Source organism: Aptenodytes forsteri, unplaced genomic scaffold (assembly GCF_000699145.1).
Source record: "Aptenodytes forsteri isolate BGI_AS27 unplaced genomic scaffold, ASM69914v1 Scaffold166, whole genome shotgun sequence".
In the NCBI taxonomy this organism is placed as follows: domain Eukaryota; kingdom Metazoa; phylum Chordata; class Aves; order Sphenisciformes; family Spheniscidae; genus Aptenodytes; species Aptenodytes forsteri.
Window position 1 is genome coordinate 8960634 of NW_008796110.1, and position 25934 is coordinate 8986567.

At 38.0% G+C, this 25934-nt stretch overlaps 1 protein-coding gene across 2 annotated transcripts; it reads left to right on the plus strand.

Annotated features, from left to right (window-relative positions):
• TMEM168 (transmembrane protein 168) lies at positions 1-25934 on the plus strand. 2 transcript variants are annotated; one of them, XR_002086295.1, is made up of 5 exons: positions 1-1258; positions 13235-13377; positions 15557-15831; positions 20895-21957; positions 24370-25934. XR_002086295.1 is itself a non-coding variant. In XM_009286828.2 (4 exons), exons 1-4 carry the CDS (start codon positions 122-124, stop codon positions 21440-21442), a joined length of 2103 nt encoding a protein of 700 aa, XP_009285103.1. In that variant the 5' UTR covers positions 1-121; the 3' UTR covers positions 21443-22214. The 2 variants fall into 2 exon arrangements, 1 of the variants encoding a protein (XP_009285103.1); XM_009286828.2 differs by lacking the exon at positions 24370-25934 and having other exon boundaries at positions 20895-22214.

The window sequence follows — 25934 nt, forward strand, 5'->3', positions numbered from 1 at the left end:
GATTCTGGACTGCTGTTACTGAAATGAAATTACAGAAGGTGGCATTTGCATTGCGTTTGTTGGATGAAACCCAAATATTTACTTTCAGTCAAGTGGGTAAAATCCCCTAACTGCGGTTTACATGTGTAGGTCACTGCGTTACTGTGTTAGTCATTGTCTCTATGCAGCAATGACAAGGCTAGAAGAAGCAAACAGAGAAGTGAACATGCACTCATCAGTCAGATACCTTGGCTATCTTGCCAGAATCAACTTACTGGTTGCCATTTGCATGGGCCTTTACGTCAGATGGGAAAAAACAGCAGATGCACTGATTTTGGTAATATTTATTCTGGGGCTTTTTGTTCTTGGAATTGCCAGCATACTGTACTACTATTTTTCAATGGAAACAGCAAGTTTGAGTCTCTCCAATCTTTGGTTTGGTTTTTTGCTTGGCCTTCTCTGTTTTCTTAATAATTCTGCCTTCAAAACGGATGTGAAAGAAGAAGCTACTAAATATTTGCTCCTTTCTGCCATTGTTTTAAGGATACTATGTGCTTTGGTTGAGAGGATTTGTGGTTGTATTCATCATCGACCGACTCTGCTGACAACAGTTGAATTTTTGGAGCTAGTCGGATTTGCAATTGCCAGCACAACTATGCTGGTAGAAAAATCTATGAGTATTATTCTGTTGGTCATGGCTTTGGCTATGTTGATTATTGACTTACGTATGAAGTCTTTTTTGGCAATTCCAAATTTGGCAATTTTTGGAGCCATTGCATCCTTACTCTTTTTTCCATCACTGCAAATCCCCACAAACCCATTTGCCTTGGCATGTTTCTTCAGCTGCCTGATTTCAGATCCCCTTCTCGATGTTTACTTCAGTGGACTTTCAGTTACTGAACGATGGAAGCCCTACTTGTACCGTGGTAAAATTTGCAGAAGGCTTTCTGTCATCTCAGTTGGAGTCATTGAACTAATCTTTTTCATTCTTGCAGCCTTTAAACTACGTGATTTGGATCTCTGGTATTTTGTGATACCTGGTTTTTCTATTTTTGGAATTTTCTGGATGATTTGTCATGTGATTTTTTTTATAACTCTTTGGGGATTTCACACAAAACTAAATGACTGTCACAAGGTGTACTATACCCACCGTGCAGAAAACAACAGCCTTGACAGAGTTATGGCATCTAAAGGAATGCGTCACTTCTGTTTAATTTCGGAACAGCTAGTATTTTTCAGTCTCGTCGCAACTGCTGTTTTGGGAGCCGTTTCTTGGCAGGTAAATAATAACCTCTGTATCTTGATCTCCCTCCTGAGAATGCTCCTGAGAATTGTTGACTCCTTAAAATTTCTGTGACATTTGATGGTGTGCTGTGGCTCAGCAATTCAATGTTGGAACACTTGGTTTCACCAACATGCTCTTCAAATTTAACACTTTGTGCTGCTTTAAGGCAGCTGGAACTCACCAGCTTCCTTAGGTGGGCAGAATGGGAAGAGTTAGTGCTTCCAGGGCAAAAGTGTGCAAAGTATTTTAAGTTTACCTACTTGTGAAATTATTTTGCTTTTGAATTCATTGTGCCATAAAATTTGTTTTCAAAGTAAATCATAGTGTTGAACCCTAGTAATACACACTATATGGAGGGCTTTTCTTATGGACTGTTTTAATTGAATCAAGGCAAATTCCTGTTTTAAGAATGTATTTTTCAATAATTTTGCTTTGCATTTAACCATTAATGTGGAGTTAGAGATCAGCTGATAAACTGGTAATTTGTTGTTATAGCATGTGCTTTAAGTGTCTTATTTTCAAATCTGATTATGCACCACAGGACACATCCTCTGAAAGACCAGTTCTTAAAATCACACAGCGTTCTCTGACTTTTCTTTCCATTTCTGAATTAAGGACGTTGTCTTTTCTTTAGCAGAAAGCATACATTTCTCTCAAAATGTTTGTTCAGTGCCCAAGTTAAAGTACATTGTGTGTTGTCACAGTTGCAGCAGGGTGGAAAGAGAGTTTGGTGTCTATTTTCTTTTTTAAGTTGATCTAAAAAAAGACATCAATCATTTTGGTACCCGTGCATCTCTTAAATGAATTACATATATTATATATACAATACATATCTAAAAATTATATATTATTTATGGGAGATCCAGTTTACAGAAATGTCTCTAGTATTTCCAAAACAATTTGCTGCCCATTCCTGCAGATTTTCTTAGATTAAATAACCTTGTGGATGAAAGGTGTTAAAGAACTTGGTGGAAAAGGAAACTGACAGTTATTTTGTAAGGTTTTGTGGGGGTTTTTTTTGTTTGACTTGGTTTTGGTTTTGTATTTTTTTGGTTTGGTGGGGGGTTTTTTTGGTGTGTGGGTTTTTTTTTTTTTTTGCATGAAGAGCATTAGAGGTTAACACACAAGCGTGGGTAGTTTTGCTCTTTCTTTGGAAAAGTATCAGCATGCATAGCTATAGTGTGTGGGCTTGCAGAAAGGACAAAAGGAAGAAATAGAAACAAAAAGAGGTAGAGAAGAAAAATCCCCAAAATGTATTTACAGAAAGTGAAGGTGCTAATGCACTGAAAGAAATGGGAAAGTGGTTTGGGAGACAGAAACAATAAAGATGGAATATCAGCATGCTAGTATTTCTAACTTCCATACTTTTTCTTCTGAGACTTGTGTGATTTTATCAAAATGCAGGTCTTTAATTTTTATATGCTAGATGACTTTTTCAGTAAAAGCAATTTTTTACCATCTCTATCAGATAGTCTTACAAATTTCTCTATCCTTGCCCTCCTCCTTTAACATCCTGAGACACGTTAGTTAATAATTACATAGTTTTAAAATTACTTGGATGGAGTCACTCCACCTAGTTACACCTAACAAAGCAGTCAGAACAAATCAAGTGCGTAAGTTGTCCAGATAGTCACTGGAGAGAGGCAGTTTCTTTTGATGGCGCCCAGAGCCTGTCTGCAGGGAGTTAACCACCAGACTTGGACAGGATCTCCCGCTGTAGCCCTTCAGGCGAAGGGCTCCCTCTCCCCATGTCATCTGTTCAAAGCACATAGGCGCTTCCTTTAGAACTGCTTCATTATTGCAAGCTGTCCGCGTAAGCAAGGAGGATTGGATCCATACTCATCTTGTTACTTTTTTCTCTTTACATTGATAATTCATTGTAATTTTTTTCTGTCTCTGTCCTCTGCCCCAAAATAACTGCAACTGTTACATGTCTGATAATTTTCAGGCCTCTCTAATTCTGAAAAAGTGCAGTTGTACTGTGGAATGACTTGTGCAGGACCGTTCACAAGAAGCAAACTGGCAATGTGTCTAAAATCTTAATACTTGTTATTGGCTAATTTCAGTTTGTAGCATCCTATGTGTACGCTACATAAGATAAGCTGTTGCTCGTCACCTCTGTCTGATAGGTTGTGTATTTGCCTATTCAGTGGGAAAAGAAGTAATTGTAGTGGCAAAAGTGAAAGGCATCAGACCAAATACTTCTGCTTGTCAGGAAATCCAGTTTTTTCTTATAATAGTTTATTTTTAGTAGATAATTACATTTACATTTCTTTTATTATATTTATATTTCTTTCATCATGTATTTATAGTAATGAATTAACTTAAGATTATGAATGCAGTTGTCTCCAACTAAAATAATTTCTACTTCAGAAGATGTTGCGACGTTTGTCTTGCAGATCGCTGTGCCTATTCCATCTGTTGTTGGAAAATGAAATACTTTATCAGACCTGGCCAGAACATAATTTAATAAATGGATGTATCATTTATTATAGTGATTGCAGGAAACTGTGGCCTTTTCTGTATTTTTCTGGGTAGTGTCAGGTTTCAAAATAATTAGAAGTAAGAAACCAATGATGCATAAGCATACAATTTACCTTCTTGCAGGGAACTTGTTTTTTTCTAGAGGCTTAAGGAAACTAGTATTGTTTCTTCTTTGTATCCATGAACTATGGGGAATTCAAGGCCTCAAGACTCTACTTTAGAATCCTTTGCTGGATTTTTGAGTCTGCTCTTTCAGGAGGTCTGACAAGCTCAACAGTAATGCAGAAAGCAAGCTTCTCCAGTGAATATGTACTTTCCTTATGGTGATTTATATGTATTGTAACAGTTAAAGAGACAACTCAGACTGTTAAAGAACACTCTTTGCCTTTCCTCTTTAAAAAGTAGTAGTTATTGCTAAATACTTAGTGGGTTGGGATTTCAGGGTTTTGCTTGGTTTTGTTTGGTTTTTAAGAAAACTTTGCTGCAGAAAAAAGCTAGTGATATCAGTATGTGGTAGAAAGAGATCTTAGGGCTGTGTTAGATGCCTTTCCATGAAAACATCAGCTTATTGTTTATTAGTGGTCAAAAAACCAAATGAAACATTGGGAATTATTAGGAAAGGACTGGAGGTATCATTATGCCACTGTATAAATCCGTAGCTTCTATATTTTGAATAACAGTGCAATTCTTGCTTGCCATCCTATAGGTAAGAAAACAAGCAAAGGTTCAGAGAAGGGCAACAAAATTCGTTATAGACATGAAACAGTTTACATGGAGGGAATGAATAAACAAGGATGCTTCAGTCAGGAAAAGAGAAAACTAAGTGAGAATATGATGAACCATCTAAAATATTATGTGTGATGTGGGAGAAGGAAAACAGTAAGAAACAATAAACGATCAGTTCCAGTGCAAAAGTTGAGGGGGAATCAAGCTGCAAAAAGCAGGTTGGAGCCAGATAGATGGGAGTAGTTCCGCATACAGCGCTGAGTTAGCTCTGGGGCTGGGTATCGTGGCATGCTGTGTGTGCCGAGCAGTTGCAGAGGCTCAGGAGGAAGCTAGACAAGTTCATGGAAACAAATTCACTGAGGTTTATGTACTACATGGAAACCATGTCTGGCTCAGGAAGTCCTTAAGCCACCAGTGGTTGGAGTACTCAGGAAACATATGTGCTTGGTCTGTCCTTACAGTCTTTCCTATGCATCCATTTGGCTTCTTTGGAGACAAGACATTCTTCTAGATGGACTTTTGGTGTAGCCTAATGCAGCCACTCTTACATTCTTACAATATGGAATTTTTTTTTTAGTTAACATGTTCAACGTAATTTTTCCTTTTATCCTTAGGAAAGCCACGTATTCCTCAGTCACCAGTTCCTGAAAATGTGTTTGCGCTTTTTAAAATTGTTTAAAACATTTTTCACATACGTAAGATTAACAGTTTTCAGTCTTCGCAACTTGCAGTTTGGGATTTATGTTGTCATTTTAGTAAGTGCTAATTATATCTGAAATCTGTTAAGTGTCACCTAGAAGGTGAAGCATTTTTTATTTATACCTTTCCTTACCCTGAAGAGGTACTGAAAGCTTGCTTAATGATACTGCATTTGTTAAGAGAGGTACCTTGAAATCGCTTCATGGTCTGCCATTTGACCTCCTATATAATGAATAGAATTGGCTAAAAATCTAAGCCTTGGAAAGGTACTTCCTAACAGTCAACTATAAATAATTAGCCCTAGCATATAAAAGGTCTAGCTCAGCTGTGTGTGTTAGGTTATAGCCAGAAATGAGGTGGTGGAGGGGAGGGGTTCTGTTTCATGGAAAACTTTGTTACAGGCACATTATATATGCCCTTTTAATAACTGTAATATCTGTTCATCATATAAATCTCAAGTGTATGAAAGGTCAAGACCTAAAGAAACAGTTGTCTGTTAATTGGTGGCTAGAAGTATCCTATTTGATTAAAATTGCCGGAAAAATATCAAATCTCCTTTTGTGGAAAGGCTTTTAAAGTGACGTCAGTTACCTCGCTGTTGCACACACAGTGGTTTTCTGACGCATGCAGAACTGTTGAGGCTGGAAGTCCTGTTAGCCGAGGACCTTTCTTTAAGGGGAGCTTAACCCTTGTAATAAGCCAAGGGTTGAAAGTCTCTGTTCCTGATGGTTTGGTATGTGCTTGGGAAGAACTGTGACTCCTGAAAGCAGAATTTCTCTCCGACATACCAAGCTTTAAATGTGAAGAGCAGAATTGTCAGGTCTGTCTGAAGCTGGAGGGTGAGCTCAGGAAGCACAAGAAGTGGAAAAGTAATTTGTTAAAGCTGGTTGCATTCAAAAATGGAGTAACAGCTTTTCAGTGGGGCATGTTTCAGTTGGGACATGGTCTGCTTCTGAGAATAATCCCTGCTTTAGCTGGAGAGGCAAGACACCTTGCCTTGTCGGTAGAAACACATTCACATTTTCCTTGCAAAATCTGCAGGAAGTGCTCTGCACCTGCCTTTACGTTTGTGTGAGTAATTTCAGTCAGTTCAATAGACTCTTCAGCTTACTCATTTCAGCAATTACTCACGTGCCTGTCCATAATTAGGCCCTTGGATGGGACAAGATCCAGCAGAAGTCATGCAAATGTCTCGGGCATTACTTTTCTCAGAAGCCAATAAAATTATGAAAAAATTGCAGATGGAGGTCTTCAAATTTGCAAGCAAAGATCTTGGAAAGGTTTGGAGGAATCTTTTTCTCAGAAATTTAAAATCAGATTTTGTTAAGTGCTCTATGCCAAGGTAACAGTACAGTTTTTCCTGAATTACTGGTCAAACAGAATTATTATCCCTGGAAGACCTGTATTTAATATTACCAAGAGAAAAATGAACTATGTCAGAGACAGGTAAAGTAATGGAATGAAGTACTTTCAGTACCTTATTCTTGTTTTTAGTTAATTTTATGGGTTAGTAAAATAATAATCTTCATGATATGCATGAGTGCTTGTACTTAGATGGACAGTACTACTGAACTCAAATTATTCATGGAAGAAAAGTTAGTTTATGTATGAGTATTTTCTTGTTTTGGGGAGAGTTAGTGATTTTGTAGTCTTTATTGTGGTGTGATTGGCTGGTGTTTCTTGAAAGCTCAGTTTACAATGCCTTAATAAAGTGGAAGATGGTGACTTTTTTTAACTTCTCTAAAAACAAGATTATTTTCTGACTAGTAAGAAGTTCTCTAAGTAACGTCTATATTTACCTGCACATACTTTTGTTAACATTGCAGATTAAATAACTGTTTTGAATGCAAATCATATCCAGTCTTTATCCTTCATTTTCCCCTGCTTTTCTTCCTGACTTGTATTTTTAATCCAGTCCTCCTCAGCCTTTGCTTGTCCAGTTAAATATTGGTTTTTTGGCCCCTCGGAGGCTCTGCTGTACCCTCTGGTCTCTCTCCATATTGTCTCAAATAGTCATTCCACTCCTGCTTCCCTCCTCCTTTCTTTTCCTCAGTCAGTTTTTCCCCTCCGTGCCTATTTCACTTGCATATCTGTGCCTTGCTATTTCTTTATAGACTCGTCTGTCTGTTCAGTTTTGCAATAACATTATTCCCTCTTTCCCAACTGTTTCATCATCTCTTAAGCTGGATCTTAAATCCCCCTTGCTCACTGCTCATCATTTCTTCTCAAACTCACTATCTTGTTTATTTTTGCTGCCCATCTTCCTCTCTGCGGTAGGTGCTCAGCCCTCCTTGGCTCTCTACCTTTCCAGCCCTGTCCTGAGGGCTACGTCAGGTTGCCTGCTCACATCCACAGTGGCAGCACACCTTGCTGCTGTCACCACCACTTCCAGAGGCCCTAGGTCATGAAGAGGATCTCTGGTGACAAGAGACAGGAATTATTCAGTGTTAGTCTAAAGAATCTGATTTATGTGTTAAGCTTTGCTGTCAAAGTCTCATTAATTCCAGAATTCAAATTTTTATATTAAAAAGAAATCAGAAATCCATTTAGAGTGCTTTTAAATTGGCAACCACTTCTGGTTTTGCTGGGACAAATGCATGTACACTAAAACACAGGCTTTCCCGTGGTTAGAACAGGAGTCAGGGATGGGAAACATAGCACATTAAATCCGTCTGCCAGTGAACATGATGGCTATTTTCTGCAAACTGTTTTCTGGATTTTCCCAGGGCTGTTTTAATAGTCAGAAGTAATGGATTATTTATTGTTCTCTAGACACTATTCTTTCATTCAATGATTTGTTATAAGGCAGTTTCCTCTGGTAGTTGATCTACATTGTAACTTTACAAATTTTGTCTTTGTGCTTCTTTTTACCTGTAATATACATATCTTGTCTTCATTTGGAATAAGCTATCTATCAAATATTTGTAGATTAGTTATCACATTATCCTTTCTCTCCTGAGCCTTCTCTGTCATGGAGCATATACTTCTTTGTTTTTGCAGAATTGCTGCAGAGGAGCTAAGCAGAACTGTTTATTTTATATTTACTTACGCATGTGTGTATATATGGATATATAAAAATAGGTAAATATTATTCAGCTTGGACAGAATTTTTGCTTGGAAATACACAAAGACATCTTTGTAAGCCTCCTCAGTTCTTGGTCTGTTACATATAATCCTGGGCAGCCTGCTGTAGGTGGCCCTGCTTGAGCAGCAGGTTGGACCAGACGATTTCCAGAGGCCCCTTCCAACCTCAACCATTTGGTGATTCTGTGATCATCTTAGCTGACCTGTTTAGTAATTTATTTTTATTTTAATCAGAAGGGCTCTTCTATAGGTCTCTGTAACTGGCTTCCAATTTAAACTAACATTTCTTTTTTTTTTTTTCTCCTCGTTATTTTCGTCAGTCACATGTCAGTAATGCTCCATTGTTAAATACAGTTCCAGAATTTTTCCACTTTGAACAGTAGTTTACTCCACAGGACTGGAGTTGTCCTGTCTATGAATATAAAATTATATATCTTGCCTGTAAAATACCTATAAATTCTTCTGATGTTTTAACAGTTACACTTAACAATAAGCGTTGCTTGAAAAGCTAAAGGAAGTGGAAAGATAATAGAATCATAGAATCATTAAGGTTGGAAAAGACCTCTAAGATCATCGAGTCCAACCGTCGACCCAACACCACCATGCCCACTAAGCCATGTCCCTAAGTGCCTCATCTACTCGTCTTTTAAATACCTCCAGGGATGGGGACTCAACCACTTCCCTGGGCAGCCTCTTCCAATGTTTCACCACTCTTTCAGTAAAGAAATTTTTCCTCACGTCCAATCTAAACCTCCCCTGGCGCAACTTGAGGCCATTTCCTCTCATCCTATCGCTTGTTACTTGGGAGAAGAGACCGACACCCACCTACTAGTGAATCTCACCGATCTTTTATTGTCTGTCATTTCAGTCATCAGAGGCAAGAAGTGTATTTTTTTTTACCTTTTCTACATTATTTGAAATGAGAACATACTGTGTATTTCCTAAATATTCATTTAGAAGAAGACAGACAAAGGCAAAAAACCCCAAGACTAAGAGATAAAATGGCTTCTCATGTTTTCAGTGGGATTGCTGAGATGGTCCCTGTCTTCTGTCTGCTTTTTGAGCAGTCTGTCTGGAATCAATGGGCACTTGGAGTGCCGGGATGTATGGCAGGCTGAGATTGCCAGTGCAGTCGAAAACAGAATGAAAATGAGTTGAACAGATGAGAGAACAAAATCCCTTTCTGGCTCTGCCTATGCATCCATGGCCATCTGCTCCATTAAGGACCAGTCATCAAATCTTTTGGTTTTAGTAAAGCACTGACAGTCTCCACCTGGCATCTTAGCTGTTAGCTTAAAAGAGGAACCTATCTTCAGATTTACAGTAATTACTAACTTAATTAGATGTTATTTTTTGCTATTTCAAGTTCTTATAGTTTAGGTATTCTAAAATGCCACCAGTCATTTTTTGCAGCACTGAATGAAAATACTATCTTACTATAGAGCTGCTCTAAACATCATTAATCATTTTTATAGTTTTTAGTGATATATTTCTTCTAAATCAAAACTGTTGAGAAAGTGCTGACAGCAAGTGCCAGCATCTTTACATTAGATAGATGTCTATAAATGTAAAATATCCATACTAACAATACTTTCCTACTCCATAGCGTAAGATGGCCACTAAATGAAGACGAAGTTGAAACTTCAGATGGAGCTGAGTTGATTCATAACACTATAGAGCATATTACCTATTCCTCTTTAGTATTTGGTACAAACTCAAAGCAGGATACAGAGCAAGATGGATCACTGAGATGATCCTTACGGTTTCTATGTGGGATCCTTATCTCACAAGTACTTGTGAATTTTCTCGCCGGTGTCTTCATATTAGTAGGAGTACTTTCAACAATTAAGTGTAAATATATTTTTAGAAGTCAGACTCAATCAGAAGTTTGGTGAAAACTATTAATCTTTGTGATGATCTCAAGTTGTGTTATTGCAGAACACTGTGGGCTTAATAACTTGCATGTGTTTAGGGGATTGGGGAAATGCAGGGAGTGTTTAGAACAACATGGCATGTTGTAAGAAAACTTCTGCAATAAAATTCATATAAAGTAACAATATAATAGTATTCTTTGGGATATTATGATTGCTGTAGTTTTTATGGGCAAATGTGTTTTTTATTTTGTAATATGTTTGCTGTGATCAAAACACTAATGCAAGAGCAGTTTACTCTAACATGATCCAAGAAAAGTCATATTTATATATGTCATATATATGATGGAAAAAGCTGAATTTGTTATAAAAATGCGTTATAATACTTCCCAGTCCATGCGTTCAGTCTTTCCAAGGCTTAGAAAATCCTCTAACTAACCGATCATGAATAGGCAGCTTTTCCAGACGAGCCCTTCAATTTCTGCAGGATGCAAGTCTTCCTTTTTTTTTTTTTTAACTTAAAGCAAATTATCCTTCTTTTATCTACAATTGCAAAAGTAAGTTTCCAAATCTTGAAACTAATTTAGCTAGAGAGCTCTACTATTTCATCACTCTTATATTTTACAAGGTTTCTATAGAATGAAAACTAACCAAATCTTTGTAAGTTTTTATTGCTGCTGCTGAGTCCTTTTCATTTTCTGAGTGTATTTGGAAAACTGAGCAACAAAAATGAACACTTTCTGCTGATACATTTGAAACAAAAATTATATTGTCTTAGTTACAGGATTTTTTTCTCCTTATTGACAACAAAACAAGTTGAGGTTGCACCATAGTTGTTACAGTGTTTTAAGCCTTCCTGTCTTCTGGTGATTTCAGGTAATTGTATGGATTTGGGGGAAATTATTTTGAAAATCCTTATCCTCTGACACAAAACTCGAGAATCACTATGTGAATGCTTCTCTGCACTTGTCCTAAATACATTGCATCTGCTTACTCACTGATCCTGACCCTCTGAGTTTAGGCAAGACTGGGATGGGGAAAGGAATATATCTGGAATGATGCAAAGTACCTCCTGAGATGGCTAAGAAAATTATGTACATGAAAGTGATTGTGAATCTCCTATAATATAAGTGCACTTCATAGGCACGCATTGGTCCTTGTAGATTCAAATTATTAGCACCAAAACATCAAATTACATTATACCACATGAAATCGGATTGCAGTATTGGCACTGGCATTATCACCTGTTGATGGACTTGATATATCCGAACCAGTTTTGTAGCTCGAACATTAGCAAGTCAGTAAGCATATTAATTGCACTTTTGTGATAATGTGTGCAGGGCTGTGGGTAAAGGGAAGCTCTCCGTGGTTGTTCTGTAACATGATTTGCTGCCTGCTCAGTGTCATGTCCTCGTGACTTTGACAGCTAGAAGCTAAATAAATAAATTTTTCATTTGTCATGAATTATATAAAGCACAGTAGGAGCTGGATATAGTTTTATAGTCTTTTCAGATGTTGGAATTTGAGAAAAATGCTACCAACTATTTGAGAGTAGTGCTATCAGTTAATAACGCTATCAGTTAATTATCAGTTAATACCAGATTCTGGTGTATATTTGTGTTTAGAAGTATTGCTGTCACCATTTCAAGGACACATGGGTGAGATCCTTCCATCAGAAGTATAATGGGACACTTTTTAAAACCAGGACAGGTAGCAAACAGTATTCTTCCTTAGGGCACGAAGCACAGTAGGTGGGTAAAGCTGTTCTTTCAGACCAAGTCATATAATATTTGTGTGTTTAAAAACTGAATATAGTTGAGTTAGTGCCATGGGCCAAAAAGAACTGAGTTTGTTTAGGTGTAATTTTTTTCAGTGTAATTTACTTTCCAAATTATTAATAGCTTTGTCTATGTGTTAAGCTGAACTACCAGTCCACATCAAATCACTGAGTGTTAAACAATAAGGCAATATCCGGATTTTTGAAAAACATTACGATTGTAGATTTATGCAAAGAGGGCAAATAAAACATAGATGTCGTCAGAGGCCACGCGACTCTTCTCAAGACAGAAATGCATAGCTATGAATTTATTTCCTTTGCTACGTAACAAACATTAATATTTAATAACTGCACCATGGATGTGCAGTTGGTTAATTATATATTATAATACCATTTATACCTTTTCTAAAGCATTTAATGCCTCATTAAACCCATTCACATCATATTAAAATAATTAAAATGAATCTGTATCTGTTCTGTCTTTCACTAACAGCTGGCATTTCAGAAGTCCATTTTTATTTTACTAGTACTAGTGGTTGAGACTTTACTTTTGAAGCTCCTTTTTTTTTACAGAAATCATCTATATATCAGTGAGTGTAATCTTTTCCAAAACTGCTTTTTACCTACAAAACAGGAAGGCTCGATGTAGGGTATTAGCTGTGTGAATGCTACAAAGTCCTGTAGCGGATGTCCCTTCTCATCTGATATTTAGGTAGCTGGTAAAGAATTGTCTTTTTAATTGCAATGATGTTCATAAATGTTGTTATAAGTAATCTTTTGTGTGATACGTAGTATTCCACAAAGAATATTTTAAAAACTCTTGGTGTTAAAAAGCAAATATAGTTATATCTATATTTTTAATGATGCAATATAGTATGCTATCATCTGATGCTAGGTACATAATATTCTGTGTTGTACTTCACTGATTAAGGCCTGATCCTGCAGATATTTACAGATATACTTATTTTATGCACATAAGTAATTTTGTGGCATTTGATTTTCCTGCTTAAATGGGTAAAGCTAAGCTATGATCAGGACTGTTACACCTAAGTCCTGTGCTGTTAGTGTTTTCAAATGCATTCCTTTCAGAAGAGTGGTCCCTGCTTACCAGCCGCCTTCTCCCCAAACCCCCAAACTGGCCTTTCATTTGTCTTTAGAGTATTTCACTGTGCAGTATGTGGAAAAATAAGTATACGTTGTGTATAATAACTTGTATGTTGGAGGACCCAATTATGTTTGATCAAACGCAGGGAATTACTCATAAAACCGTAACCAACAGATAGGAAGGATTTTTCATGCAATACCTAAATCTCTCTGTTTTCTTTTTAGCCAACCAATGGGATCTTCATGAGTGCGTTTCTCATCGTGTTACCTCTGGAGTCCATGGCTCATGGGCTTTTCCATGAACTGGGAAACTGCTTGGGAGGAACCTGCGTTGGGTATGCAGTTGTGATTCCCACCAACTTTTGCAGGTATAGTTACTATGTATTTCCGCTTCACGGTAGTGTTAAGTGTACTGTTAGCTCGTAGAGGCAATGCAGTGCTGTTGCTTGTATTTTTCAATAGTTACATACAAATTTAAATAATAGGCAGATTTTGTATTTTTCCTTTTCCTTGCCTTCCAAAAAGAATGAGTAACTCCAACTCCACCTTTTTATATGTATTTAATTTGCTTTTAGAAAGCTAATGAATGCTTTACGCACCAATAATGCATAGGCAGATTCCACAGTGCGTATCTCATGCAGAGGAGGATTGGGGCATTTGACTGAGTGCAGATATTTTATAACAGGAGATTTAATAAACCAAACAGATTGGTTTAAAACAATGTTGAATTTTGTTAAATGAGATGGTGTCTACATTTAAAGGACATTGAAATTAGATTTACGAGTGGCCAACGTGTCAGTTATTGGTATTGTGAATTCACGGCTGATTTTTGTTCCAATAAAAATGTTACTGTATGAGAAATGCTTGGGGGTGGAGGGATTGTACTATTATTATTTGCCCATTCGTGTGTTTTTCTTAGAAGTTTTAAACTTGCAAATGCTACTTTAGCTGTATAATTAAAATTGTGTTTACACATTTTTTTTGTAAATGATAAACAAGAGCTATGTAAGTTATCTATTTGAGTTACAAGAGAAACAGAGTGCTAAGTTGAAATGAGAGGCTTAAAAATAGAACTGCCCAATTTATGAAAACTGCCCAGCTTGCAGTATGTGTAATGGATTCAGTGGATAGGAAAAAAAGTTAACAGGCAAAGAAACAGAAGGTAGCGTGCTGATCTTAGATCACTGTATCTTAAATAGTGTAAAATGCTGTAAAAACAAATTTTCTGAGCTTTGATCTACAGTCTTCAGCTGTGCATTCTTATAAAAAAATCCATGTAATCAATTACTGTTAGGGATAAAAAAAAATTTCAAAATTTACATTACAATAGAAATAAATTTTTTGTTTCCATGGCAATAATTTAATTCTTTCATTGTATTATATTATTCTGGCTCTGGCAGTTCCCTCTAATTTCTGAGTGAATAAGATACTCTTGAGCGACTGTTTAGGACCTGACAGAACTAAACTTCCTTATTAACAAAGCTTGACTGTTTCAGTAATGGGCCCAGTCTTCACTTGCTGAGACAAACAATAATGATGATGTATTCAATATAATCATAGTAGTGGAACGTTAGCCTTCATGAAGGCACTAGACAGGTGAGGAGGTGCAAAATTTCATTAGCTAGACCAAAAAAGAAAGCGGGTAGCTTTACACACTGACTTGCAAACAAAATACATGAAGAATACATACACGCATACATAAATATATATAAAAAACCAGAAGTCATATTTTATATTAGTAGAGTAAGACCATCTCTGTATTTGCATCCACAAAATCTGTCCATTGCCCAGAGAATGCAGGGACTCTTTTGTTATATAGGCATATTCATATCTATACACACACACACACACACACCCATCTATATATACGTGGTTTGTTCCAGGTCTAGTTTGTAATTTTCTTAGAACTTTCATTTCTAAGCGGTGAATACCGTCATCTGAAACATATTTGTTAGGCTGAAAGATCAGCATCTGAACAGCACACACAAGTAAGAATTGCTGTATTTGCGTGGGTACCATATTGAATAAAGGCTAGTTTGGAACAGAGAGAAATTAATTCAAAATATCTGAGCAAAATGTGTACTTGGATTTCTCTTTAGTCTATTATTGGAAACTAGTTTGCATGATGTTTTGTGCAGACTAACACTCATTCTCCCTGGGCTACTTTCCAGTTTTGTGTGAACAAATGCCTGTCTGAAGGCAGTGCTCTTTCAGTGGAACTTAATGAAATAGTTGAAGCCCAGCATGTTCACATCACAGCTCCCCTCTCTCTCTTTCTGTCTCTCAGCTGCAGGAATAGCATGGAGTTGTGTAAGGACTACACTTTGAAATGAAGAAGTGTGACAAAAAGGAGGGGGAGATAGTGGTCCCTCACTCAAATACAATATTTTGAATTGTTTATAAACTGTATATTTCAAGTCAATTTGAATTTAGGTGCTCTTCACGGCAGAGAAAATATGCACAGGGAAAAAAATCATCAATTGCTAGAAGTCCACTAAGCATGAAATAATTATAAATCATAATCATAGCTGTTTTTCTTCTCTTTAGTCCTGATGGCCAGCCAACTCTTCTTCCACCTGAGCATGTACAAGAGTTAAATCTGAGGTCTACTGGCATGCTCAATGCCATCCAAAGATTTTTTGCGTATCACATGATTGAGACGTACGGTTGTGATTATTCTACAAGCGGACTGACCTTTGATACCCTTCACTCCAAGATCAAGTCTTTTCTTGAACTTCGGACAGCAGATGGACCCAGACATGATACCTACATTTTATATTACAGTGGTCACTCACATGGCACTGGCGAATGGGCACTGGCAGGTAACTGGTTTGGGGATTTTTTTATTAATAGTTTTAGTATTGATAAACTTTCCAAATCAATTAATTCGTTCTTTTAAAAATCATACTGTATTGCAAAGCTTTGAAGTTTTGGTCACATTTATTATCTGATAGTCCAGAATGGCAAAGAACCACCGGTCTTTGGAGAACAGGTTCATACAAGCTCCTGGCAGGGGAGGAAGAAAGGAAAGGGTAATATACAGAGCATGGCTGTTAAGAGATTCAGGGGCTACAAGGAATCATCAAAATAGGCAAGGTTGCAGGCCAACTACCTCTGCTAGTGGAGAGAATGGAGAAATGCAGAAGCCCCTTTTGTATGCAGTTAACTTGATGTAAAGAAGCAGCTCTTTCCTTACCTTCCTCTGTATGACAGTCAGGTATGTTGCTTTATGAACTTCTATGTCATTTTAGTATTTAGTCACTTTGATAAAAATCCTTTTGCAGCTAACTAATCTTACACTTGTTCTCAAAATTGTCTAAATATTGTTGACCCCAAATGTATGCTTACAAGTTTAAACATGATTTCATATTCCCCTTACAATTCAACAAGTTAACTTTAAAGATTACTTTTTTCCCCAGAAAAGTAAAGTCAACATGACCCCCTCCTTCTCTAAAGATAGATTTCTTCTGTATTTTGAGGAACATTTGTTCACTGTAATGAACAAGCATAATCTCTTCTCATTCCCTGGACATGGCAGAGTGAATTATACAGCGTTCTGTGTCACTGTGTCAGTTAGACTGTCATGAAGGACTGCATACATCTCCTTAAGATGTGCTCTGTTTTTTTTGTAAAAGATAGAATCAGTAAAAGAAGTAGGAGGCAGGTACACAATCCACACTAGAAAAGCAGGTCTTCAAACATATAGCAAACCTTGTATCGTGAAAACAGCTATGGTGTGCTGACAACCTAGAGTTTGAGAGTCACTGTGGGCACAGTATAGCCTCAAGACTACAAACCGCTATATAAAGGGCTGGTTTAATGCCTCGTCATATGCTTGGCATAGACTTCACCATTTCCCCTTTTCTTGGCCTGTTTTTGATCTCTATAATGGGCAGTCCTATCTCAACTGTGTTCTTTGGTAAACCTACTGAAAGTTTTCAAATCATCAGTAGGTTTAGCCTTGCCCTCCTGCTGTATGGAACTGGGCTTCTGAGGTTGCTGTGTGCAAAAAGTGAATCTTGTAGTAAATACATTGAAAATTTGCAACTTTTTTTCTTCCTGGGACAGAATTAATTCTCTTGGATAGCGCTCTGCCTGTGAGCTCCTGGCTGTTTGTCAGCAGTCTCTGTCCAGGGCCATGTGCTCTTCAACAGCGTAGACAGATGTTAGCTTTGCATGTGGTCTTGCTGAGGTGTTCAGGTGCAGGTCAGTCTTCATTTGGAGGCTGTATACCTGTTTTGGTGCAACTCATGCCTGAACTCTTACACCTGCTGAAGAGCAACGCGTATTTTTTCTCAAAGGCTTCATCTGTATCAGTGATTTAAAAAAGCCACAGCTTGTACTCTGAGCTTAGCGCAAGTGACGTACCGCAGTGTACGCCAAGGTGGCTGAATGACTTCTCCGAGAATAGGGTGGTCTTGTCCATAAGAGCAGCTGCCGCCCTGTGCAATTGCTGAGTGTGTCTATACATTGTGGGGAGCAGGCTAGCTGCAAAACTCTGCCTCCCACCCATGCTCCAGCCAGCAGCATAGGTACGGTTATCTTTTTAGCATATATAGAGCCAAATGTTGCTGCAAAAATTGAACAGCTTCCAGCCCAGTCCTGGCTTACATCTGGCCAGCCTGGAGTGTGACAGGGGAGCTCAGGTCTCTGTATACCTGTTCAGGTAGCTGTGGCTTAAATTAAACTCTGTTTTCACTTCTAGGATAAGGGCCAAGGTAACCGTTACAATAAAAAGAAAGTTTCTGTGCTAAAAGATACAGTGTGTAAATGCAGTGGTGTTCAGCTTTTTCACAAAGTTGCTTTTCAGTTCTGTATCCATGATCATCTTCAGCTTCTGCTTGGAGATATGTATAGTCACATAAAGAGAGGAACAGGCAGCTGTCACGTCTTGCATCCTTTTTTGTGATTAATTTTCAATAAATCATGGAGTGTAACCTGATGCTCCTTCCAGATAGCACTGCCCCTGAATGTAACTTGGAGTATAAACTGAAAAGAGGAAGGCTGTTTGATTGTGTAATTGTACTGCATGTATTGGACAGTGGCGGTTTTTGACAGATGGAGCATTTGGTCATCAGCTCCTGTAATGTGTACCGTCCTCTGACCTCTGGAGAGGATGAAGAGAGATGGCAACAATGAAATACAACATTTGGATCTAATAGAAATAGTAGTGTCTTACTGCTGGCTTATGCCATGATACAGCACAGCAGTAGCAGTGTAGTCTTTGCTTTATAATGACATCTTTTAAAGGAGGCTTACTGGATTTATTAGGTCACTAATGATGTTCCTCTGTTGTTGGAAGCTGAGTTGTAACACAGTGGAGTAAAAAAGAATCTGTTAACTAGTCATGCATAAAGTGTGAGCAGTCAAATGAGCTCACGCTCATGACCGGGGAGGTCATGTTCTCTGAGTGAAGGCAAAGGCAAGAGCTGGGCTAATGAAGCTTTGTCTCTGTTGCTGAAACTGTCAGCTTAACTGCCTGCGAAACCTGCCAAAGAGCCAGATGTGGCCAGACGCATAGATTTCTTACACAGCTTGGTGCCTAAATCTTGCGCTAGCTGATAAGTCCATGTGTTTGAGGTCAGTAGGGTTAGAAGCTGAGCATGTGTTTGTGCATGTGTATGAAGGATGAGATGGTTTTCTTTGGGCAGTTCTATCCAGTACTGTTTTGAAGTCACCTGCACCCCTGCATAGTTACACTAAAATAAAGTTTATTTATTAGCCTTTAAAACATGAACAAATAAAGAAATTTTTACTGCTAATTGACACAGAAGGCTTACCTAGAAAAGGGAGACTGCTTTTATACAAGTCTCTGCTGTAAATAACTACAGCAATTTGGGGATCATGTACCAAGACAAGTCATTACTGCGGGTAAGTATATTAAGATTTTCTTTGGTACTAAATATTCCAGGTTTGCATTTTTTTGGAGAAAGTTGTAGCCCTGTAATTTTGCTTTTACTTTAACTGCAATAGCATGCTAAAAGCATTAACTCTGAGCTATTAATTTGAAGCACTTTTTTGTCACCCCTTACAGGTAGAAATGTAAGTGCTGAAATATGCAGCTATTCTGTTTGAGATTCATCTGTGCAGTTAAATTCCTACTAACAAGATTTTAAACACTGCTAAATGTACTTATAGTCCACAATGAAAATCACTATGGAATTAAAATGCAGTTATTTTAAATCACATTTTTCTACCTTTCTTCTAAAAGTCTTCATCTTTTTTTAAAAGTCGACATTTTCAGACTAGAGTGTTTTTATTGTGAATCTGTATCATAGCTCCAACCCGCCAACACCTAGACATATCAGTCCTTCACATTAATGGTCACTGTGGAGCCAATGGAGATTTATTCACTTGTTTGCAAGATGTTTTCCTTAGGCACTTGAGTAAGTTGTCTGCTTTTCAAAGCTACATAGATCCTGCAGTATCCATTACACTTAAGCAGAAGGACTCCCCGCTATAGGTAACTGTTTAATTACAATCTGCTCTTTCAAAGCATTGTTGGAGCAAGAGCTGAGATGGAACATGAGAAGTTGGACACTCTGGTTGCAAGTGTTTTCTGAGCTGATAGGAAATAAATATTGTGGAAAAATTTCTATGAGATTTTTGTTTCACTGAGTTGTAAATCCATACCAATTTTAATTTTCTTGACACTCTGAAGACAACTGTGTCTATAGAGTGAATCTCTCCATTTCTGGTCACATGAATTTTTCAAGCTAAAGTGATGGTTGTGCCTGTAGGTTGTGCACTGTTAGCACGTGTTGTGTTCAGAAGTCCTCTCTTTTCCTTGAAAGAGGAGTCATAGAATAATAGAATAATAGAATGGTTTGGGTTGGAAGGGACCTTAAAGATCATCTAGTTCCAACCCCCCTGCCATGGGCAGGGTTACCTTCCACTAGATCAGGTTGCTCAGAGCCCAGTCCAACCTGACCTTGAATGTTTCCAGGGATGGGGCATCCACCACCTCTCTGGGCAACCTGTTCCAGTGCTTCACCACCCTCATCATAAAAAATTTCTTCCTTATATCTAATATAAATCAACCCTTTTTCAGTTTAAAGCCATTACCCCTTGGCCTATCACTACATACCCTTGTAAAAAGTCCCTCTCCAGCTTTCTTGTAGGCCCCCTTCAGGTACGGGAAGGCTGCTATAAGGTCTCCCTAGAGCCTTCTCTTCTCCAGGCTGAAATAAATCTTCATTGCTCCTACCACTGCTTCCTGGTTTACATCCAAGGATTGTGGTTGTTGTACACTTTGGAGTGGTTTTCTAATACACCATCTCTAACTCTGTAGCTCTGGCCCATGTAACACATGCTCTGGAAATAGAAAGGTTGTGCTTTATCTGAATGGACATAGTCTATCTCTCATGAGAGCAGTGTAGAGGGGGAGAATCACTTCCCTCAACCTGCTGGTCACGCTTCTTTTGATGCAGCTGAGGATACAGTTGGCCCAGGATATGGTTGGCGAGGGTAAGGTTGGAGTCCTTTTTAATGTTAATAAAAACATACTAAAAAGAGTCCTTTTTTTTTCCCTTAAAATTATTAACATTTAATACAAAATAAACTCTATTTCAAGTTTTCTTTCCTTGTTTAGCTATTTTCAGATTTCTTCAATAGGCTGTAATTTCTTTCACTCTGTGAGGGAATTCCTTCCCCCCCGCAAATCAAGGGTGAGTTAATGGCCTCATCTGCCACAGCAAGTCAGGTGGAATCAGTTAATACCTCTCCAGAGATCTGCAACATCTACAAATGGGGAGGATCAGTTGAAAACTTCTGTTATATCTGTCCAGATTGTTAAAATAAGGGATTCCTGGAACCTGCAGTCAAAATTCTACAGAGGTTTCTGTTTCTTTTTTCCTAATATTAAATCTTTTTTTACTTGTGGCAGGGGGTGATGCTTTACGACTTGACACGCTGTTGGACTGGTGGAGAGAAAAGAACAGCACTTTTTGTTCTCGACTCATCATCGTTTTAGACTGTGAGAACTCTCAGCCTTGGGTTAAAGAAGTAAGAAAAGTAAATGACCAGTATGTTGCCGTGCAAGGAGCAGAAATGGCCAGAGTTGTAGACATCGAGGAAGCAGACCCTCCACAGCTTGGTGACTTCACCAGGCAATGGGTTGAGTACAACTGTAACCCCGACAGTAACATCAGCTGGTCTGAAAAGGGACGTACAGTGAAAGCTGTGTATGGTGTGTCAAAACACTGGAGCGACTACACTTTGCATTTGCCAACGGGAAGCGATGTTGCCAAGCACTGGATGATATACTTCCCACGTATCACCTATCCTTTAGTACATTTGGCAAACTGGTTTTGTGGTCTCAATCTGTTCTGGGTCTGTAAAGCGTGTTTTAGGTGCTTGAAAAGACTGAAAATGAGTTGGTTTCTTCCCACAGTCCTGGACACAGGGCAGGGTTTCAAACTCGTCAAATCCTAATTAGCAACCAAAGAGAAAATGAAGCGGGAGCTCTGGGAACTTTCTCACTGTACCATACTTAAAACTTTTTATATGACTATTTTTCTCTGAAAAAGTCTGCTACACTCACTTTATTCAGCTCTTTGAGCAGCTACAGTATATGCAACAGATAGAAACTGCAATCTTAAACAGAAGAGGGTAGGACTATGATATTTGAGTTTTGTCACTGGTCTGTATGTACATATGTAAGAGACTTATTTAATATGACCATGCATTTTGGAGACAGTTCGCGTGTTCATATTTGTTACTTAAAGCAGCTTTCGTTCAGTCACCAGTTTGATGGACAACAGCTCCTGTGAATGTTATAGCATGCTTATTTGTCATTTATATCCACTATAAGGTTCAAATACAGGAAAGGAACCAAGCTAATACTCAAATCGATTTATATGTCCTTGAAATTATATGGTGGGGTCAAGGGTATTATAAAACAGCACTGAGCCAAAAAAATAAAAGAGAAGAATGAATAGCCATTTTAGGTAAGTAGTTACCAAGAATCTTTAGTTTTATTCGCTTTTACATCTTCAGCCCCTGCCTCAGTTCTCTACTGCCATCAGTGGAAACTTGCCACAGAAAACAAGGAAATCAGCAACACTCTAATGTTATGATGCTGCTCGGACAATGTTTTTTGAAGTGCAGTTTTAAAAACTTCAAGTGTTACTTTCCAAATTCAATATCTTGCTGATGATCTTTTTTTTTTTTTTAAATATTCCCAGTAGGTTAATTCATATATGGAATAAAAAACACACGATTGGTGGGTGAAGCATTTTTCATGCTGTTTTGTATCACAGAACGGCCTTGTGAGATTCTCAGTGTTTCTTGTTTCTGTTTGTGTTGTTCCTGACATCAAGTACCTGATTCTGTTGAAAAAAAGCATTCCTTAGATTTTTTTTTTTTTTTTTTAAATATTCCCAGTAGTTAATTCATATATGGAATAAAAAGCACACTGAGAGTTTTTCCCTCACCTGTTAGGGTGGTTCTGTCTTTTCCAGGCTCTTACTAGTTTGTATTTTGAAAAGCTACCCTGAAGAAAAAAAAAAACACCAAACCCCAAGGAATTTAACAAAGAAAATAATCCATAGATAAAAAATGGAAATACAAGCGTTGCCCTGCTTCCATGTTCATCTGAAGTCTTTGCTGTGCCTAAGACCTTGATTCTGTAAAATGCTAAGTACAGGATTGGACTGATGAGTTCATTATCTATTAAAACCACAAGCAAAGTTTGTCAGAAAGAATCGATTATTCCCTTAGGACAGGAGTGAATCCTGAGTATTCCTCAACTCTGTTCTCCCAGCCACAGGGTCCTAATCTTAATCCTTCCACTTACAGAGCTGGATGGGACCCTAGAAATCCTGCCCCGGCCTTCCCTCTTCAGTCAGAGAAGCTGTATAGCTTTCTGATCTCATTTTCTCAAGTGCAGAAAATAAGGAGTGAAACAACTAAGCAGCTAAGAGTACAATTTGTGGCGGGTTTTTTGCATACGTGTGTGCAATCCAGTAGACCTAGAGTTTACTTTTTTTCTGTTTCCATCAGTATTTTAATAAAAATGTTAGGCACTAGCTGATATTTGTCTAAAATACAGCTTATTAATTTTTTTTTTATTTAAATACATGAGAATACTTTAGAAGCTCTTTAAATCTTTGTCATCAAGGGTTTTTCTAATTCCATTTGAACTTTTTAGTCAGCTAAGTTAGAGAATCTGCTAACACTGATACCTGTTAGTAACTCCTGAAAATAAAATGTGTGATTAAATTATGAGATCTGCAATAGCCAGAGTAATTTGCACCCACCAACTTCAAAATGGTGATTTTTGTAGGATTTACAGGTGACAGCCACTGTTTCCTCATTAGCGTGTATTACACAACTTTGTTTAGCAAGACACCACCCCCACCCCACTTCACCTTTCTCCATCCCCTTCCATAAAGTGAAAAGGGGGTGAAGAAATGAGAGATGAGATGAGATGTCCTGCCAAGACTCGGTTCCGTTGGGTCTTCTCTAAGTAAATGCTGCTATTGCAGCTCTGTCATGGATTCGAGAGGTGGCAGATCTTAGTAAGGACAGAGGGTAATCTCGCCATCTAACTTCAGGTATCCAACTTAAGTTCCTAACGTGGGAGCCTGAGGTAGGAGTCATCTCGTTTAAATTCAGATGTCTGAAAGCCAGACATCTGAATCCATGCTAGTGACCTGAACTGCTCATTAACAAAGAGAAATAAATATTTCTAGAGGAAGACTCATTTGATCTCTATTTTAGGATGAATTTTCCTGTGATTGTGCCTATTAGATTTGTTTTGGTTTTGCTTTCATGTGCCAAAGGTCAAGCAGACAAATCCCTTATGTCGTTTAATAACCTTAGAGCATGTCTGTTCTAAGTCATCCTCTGGAGCCTGAGCTGGGTACATAAGCTCCTCATTCAAGCACATAAATTGTATACTTGAAGTTAGGCTGAACGAGCATCTGTCAGGTTGCGGAAAAGCAGCTCTGCCTCCTCTGCAGAAGTAATTTTCAGCCATTTCTGGCCAACAACCCTTGAGTATAGAGAAAAAAGATTGCATAAAGGCAATCACTTGGTTTGTAAAATCACCATTATTTTGACTGCTATTTCAGTAAAAGTTCATCTGATTGCATCATAAACTGTTCCGACTCGAGCACTAGAAATTTTTAACAAAGTCCCCTTAAAGCAACACTGTAATACCTGATAGTCACCCTGTGAACATTTGAAAGTCAAGAAGTTAGTCCTTTCTTTGGACTGGAAAGCACTGGAAAAGCTGGAAAAGCTTTGAACATCAACCATAACACTTCTCGCTAATTATAATGGGTAAATCTTACTCTATACCTGCTACTGTTACATTTTTGTGAACATCATCTGTATCTTTCTTTTTGTACGTCAAGGGGAACAGGAAAAGCGTGGGACTCCTGACCTGTCCTGGGACTGCGGGCAGACTAAAACGGAGTGTCCCTTCTGCAGCGCAGTGATGGGCCTAGCTTTGGGCAGAACAAACGCAACAGTTGGTGCTGATCTTTTGCCTCTGTTTATTAAATTGTTTCCAGCTTACTTGTCAAACTGTTAGATTTTCTCTAGGATAGACTGGGTGATCTTTAGCAGTTTGCTGAAAGTTAGATAGAGTCAGCTAAAAATATAACAAAAAGATTATTTGCAAAACTGATGACGTGTTTGCAGATTTGCTTCAGTTTTCTCAATTAAAGGACTCTAGTTTTCTGAATCTGAAATAGTTTTAACATCAGCTAAGGTATTCCTACTTTTGATTTTATTGTTTTTTTAAATAGCAAAGGCATGGTAAAAATGCTGATTTAAACTAGAAGAGATGTTTACAGCCATTCAAAACTGTGAGGCCTTTTTGGACAAAGAGACTGTCTTGTGTGTTTCAAAACACAGTAAAACCCAGGGTGTGGGATGATGAGCCTCAGGAATTCAACAGTATTAATTCCCTGCTTCTACACCAACTGATATCAAGGCGTCCTACCGTGACCCACGTTCCCAGGTGGAGGTGGAGTTCTCCGGCTCCTGGCACTCGTGCACCTCCGCGGTCTCTGCCCAGCCCCGTGCGCACGCCTGAGGGACAACACACCAGGAGCTCCTAATCCCAGTGAGAAGTGAGGATTTATCCCTCCGCTGTTCCCCGTATGAAATACACGGGCAACACCTGAAAGAGAAATTGAAATCTAATTCCAAAGAATGTTACGTATGCTGTCGGTTACATACAAGTTGTTTTTCTTTAGCAGTGACATGCTTATGAATTAATTGTCTGGATGGAGAAAATCTAACTTTTTTTTAGAGGCTTGTCTCTGTACTGTATATTCAGGCATTTTGTTATAAAGGTTGTTATAAATTTATATCATGACAGTAATTTTATGTTGACTTTGTTTCATTTACCTCCTGTATAGTATCAGCCTTGCTGAAACATGCACATGCACGAAGTCCTACAAACCTAAGTCTTTAAAAGGAATTCAAATTGCAAATTCACAGTAGTGTTTTTCTCTGAACAAGTATTGGAGAAAAAAGCCATTCTTCTTCATTTTTGTACTACCAGAGTTACGTATTTGCAGTTCCTTATGCTTTGTATGCCTTGTGATTGTTGTTGTCCAGCCTTCAGTTCAAGTTTTTCCCAGAAATAATTTCTTCACCTTTATTAAGTTTTCCCTTTCTTTTGCAAAGGCATAATTTAACGCTATGCTAGCTGTAAAGCACCTCTGTTGCCAGCAGCAGACAATGTAACTGGGTCAAATTTCTTGTTTATAAATACTTTTTTGTGGGAGGATTCTTACTGGATGTACCAATTTTAGATCTGTAAATAGATTTTTTTTTTGGTGTATTTGTGATATTGCTTAAATATATTTTGCCGTTTTGGATGCTCATTTCCATTTCATGTTTTTGTTTATGCCTTGATCTCTTCCAAAATTTCTGTGTTCCCTCTTGAATTACATGGGGTTTTTCT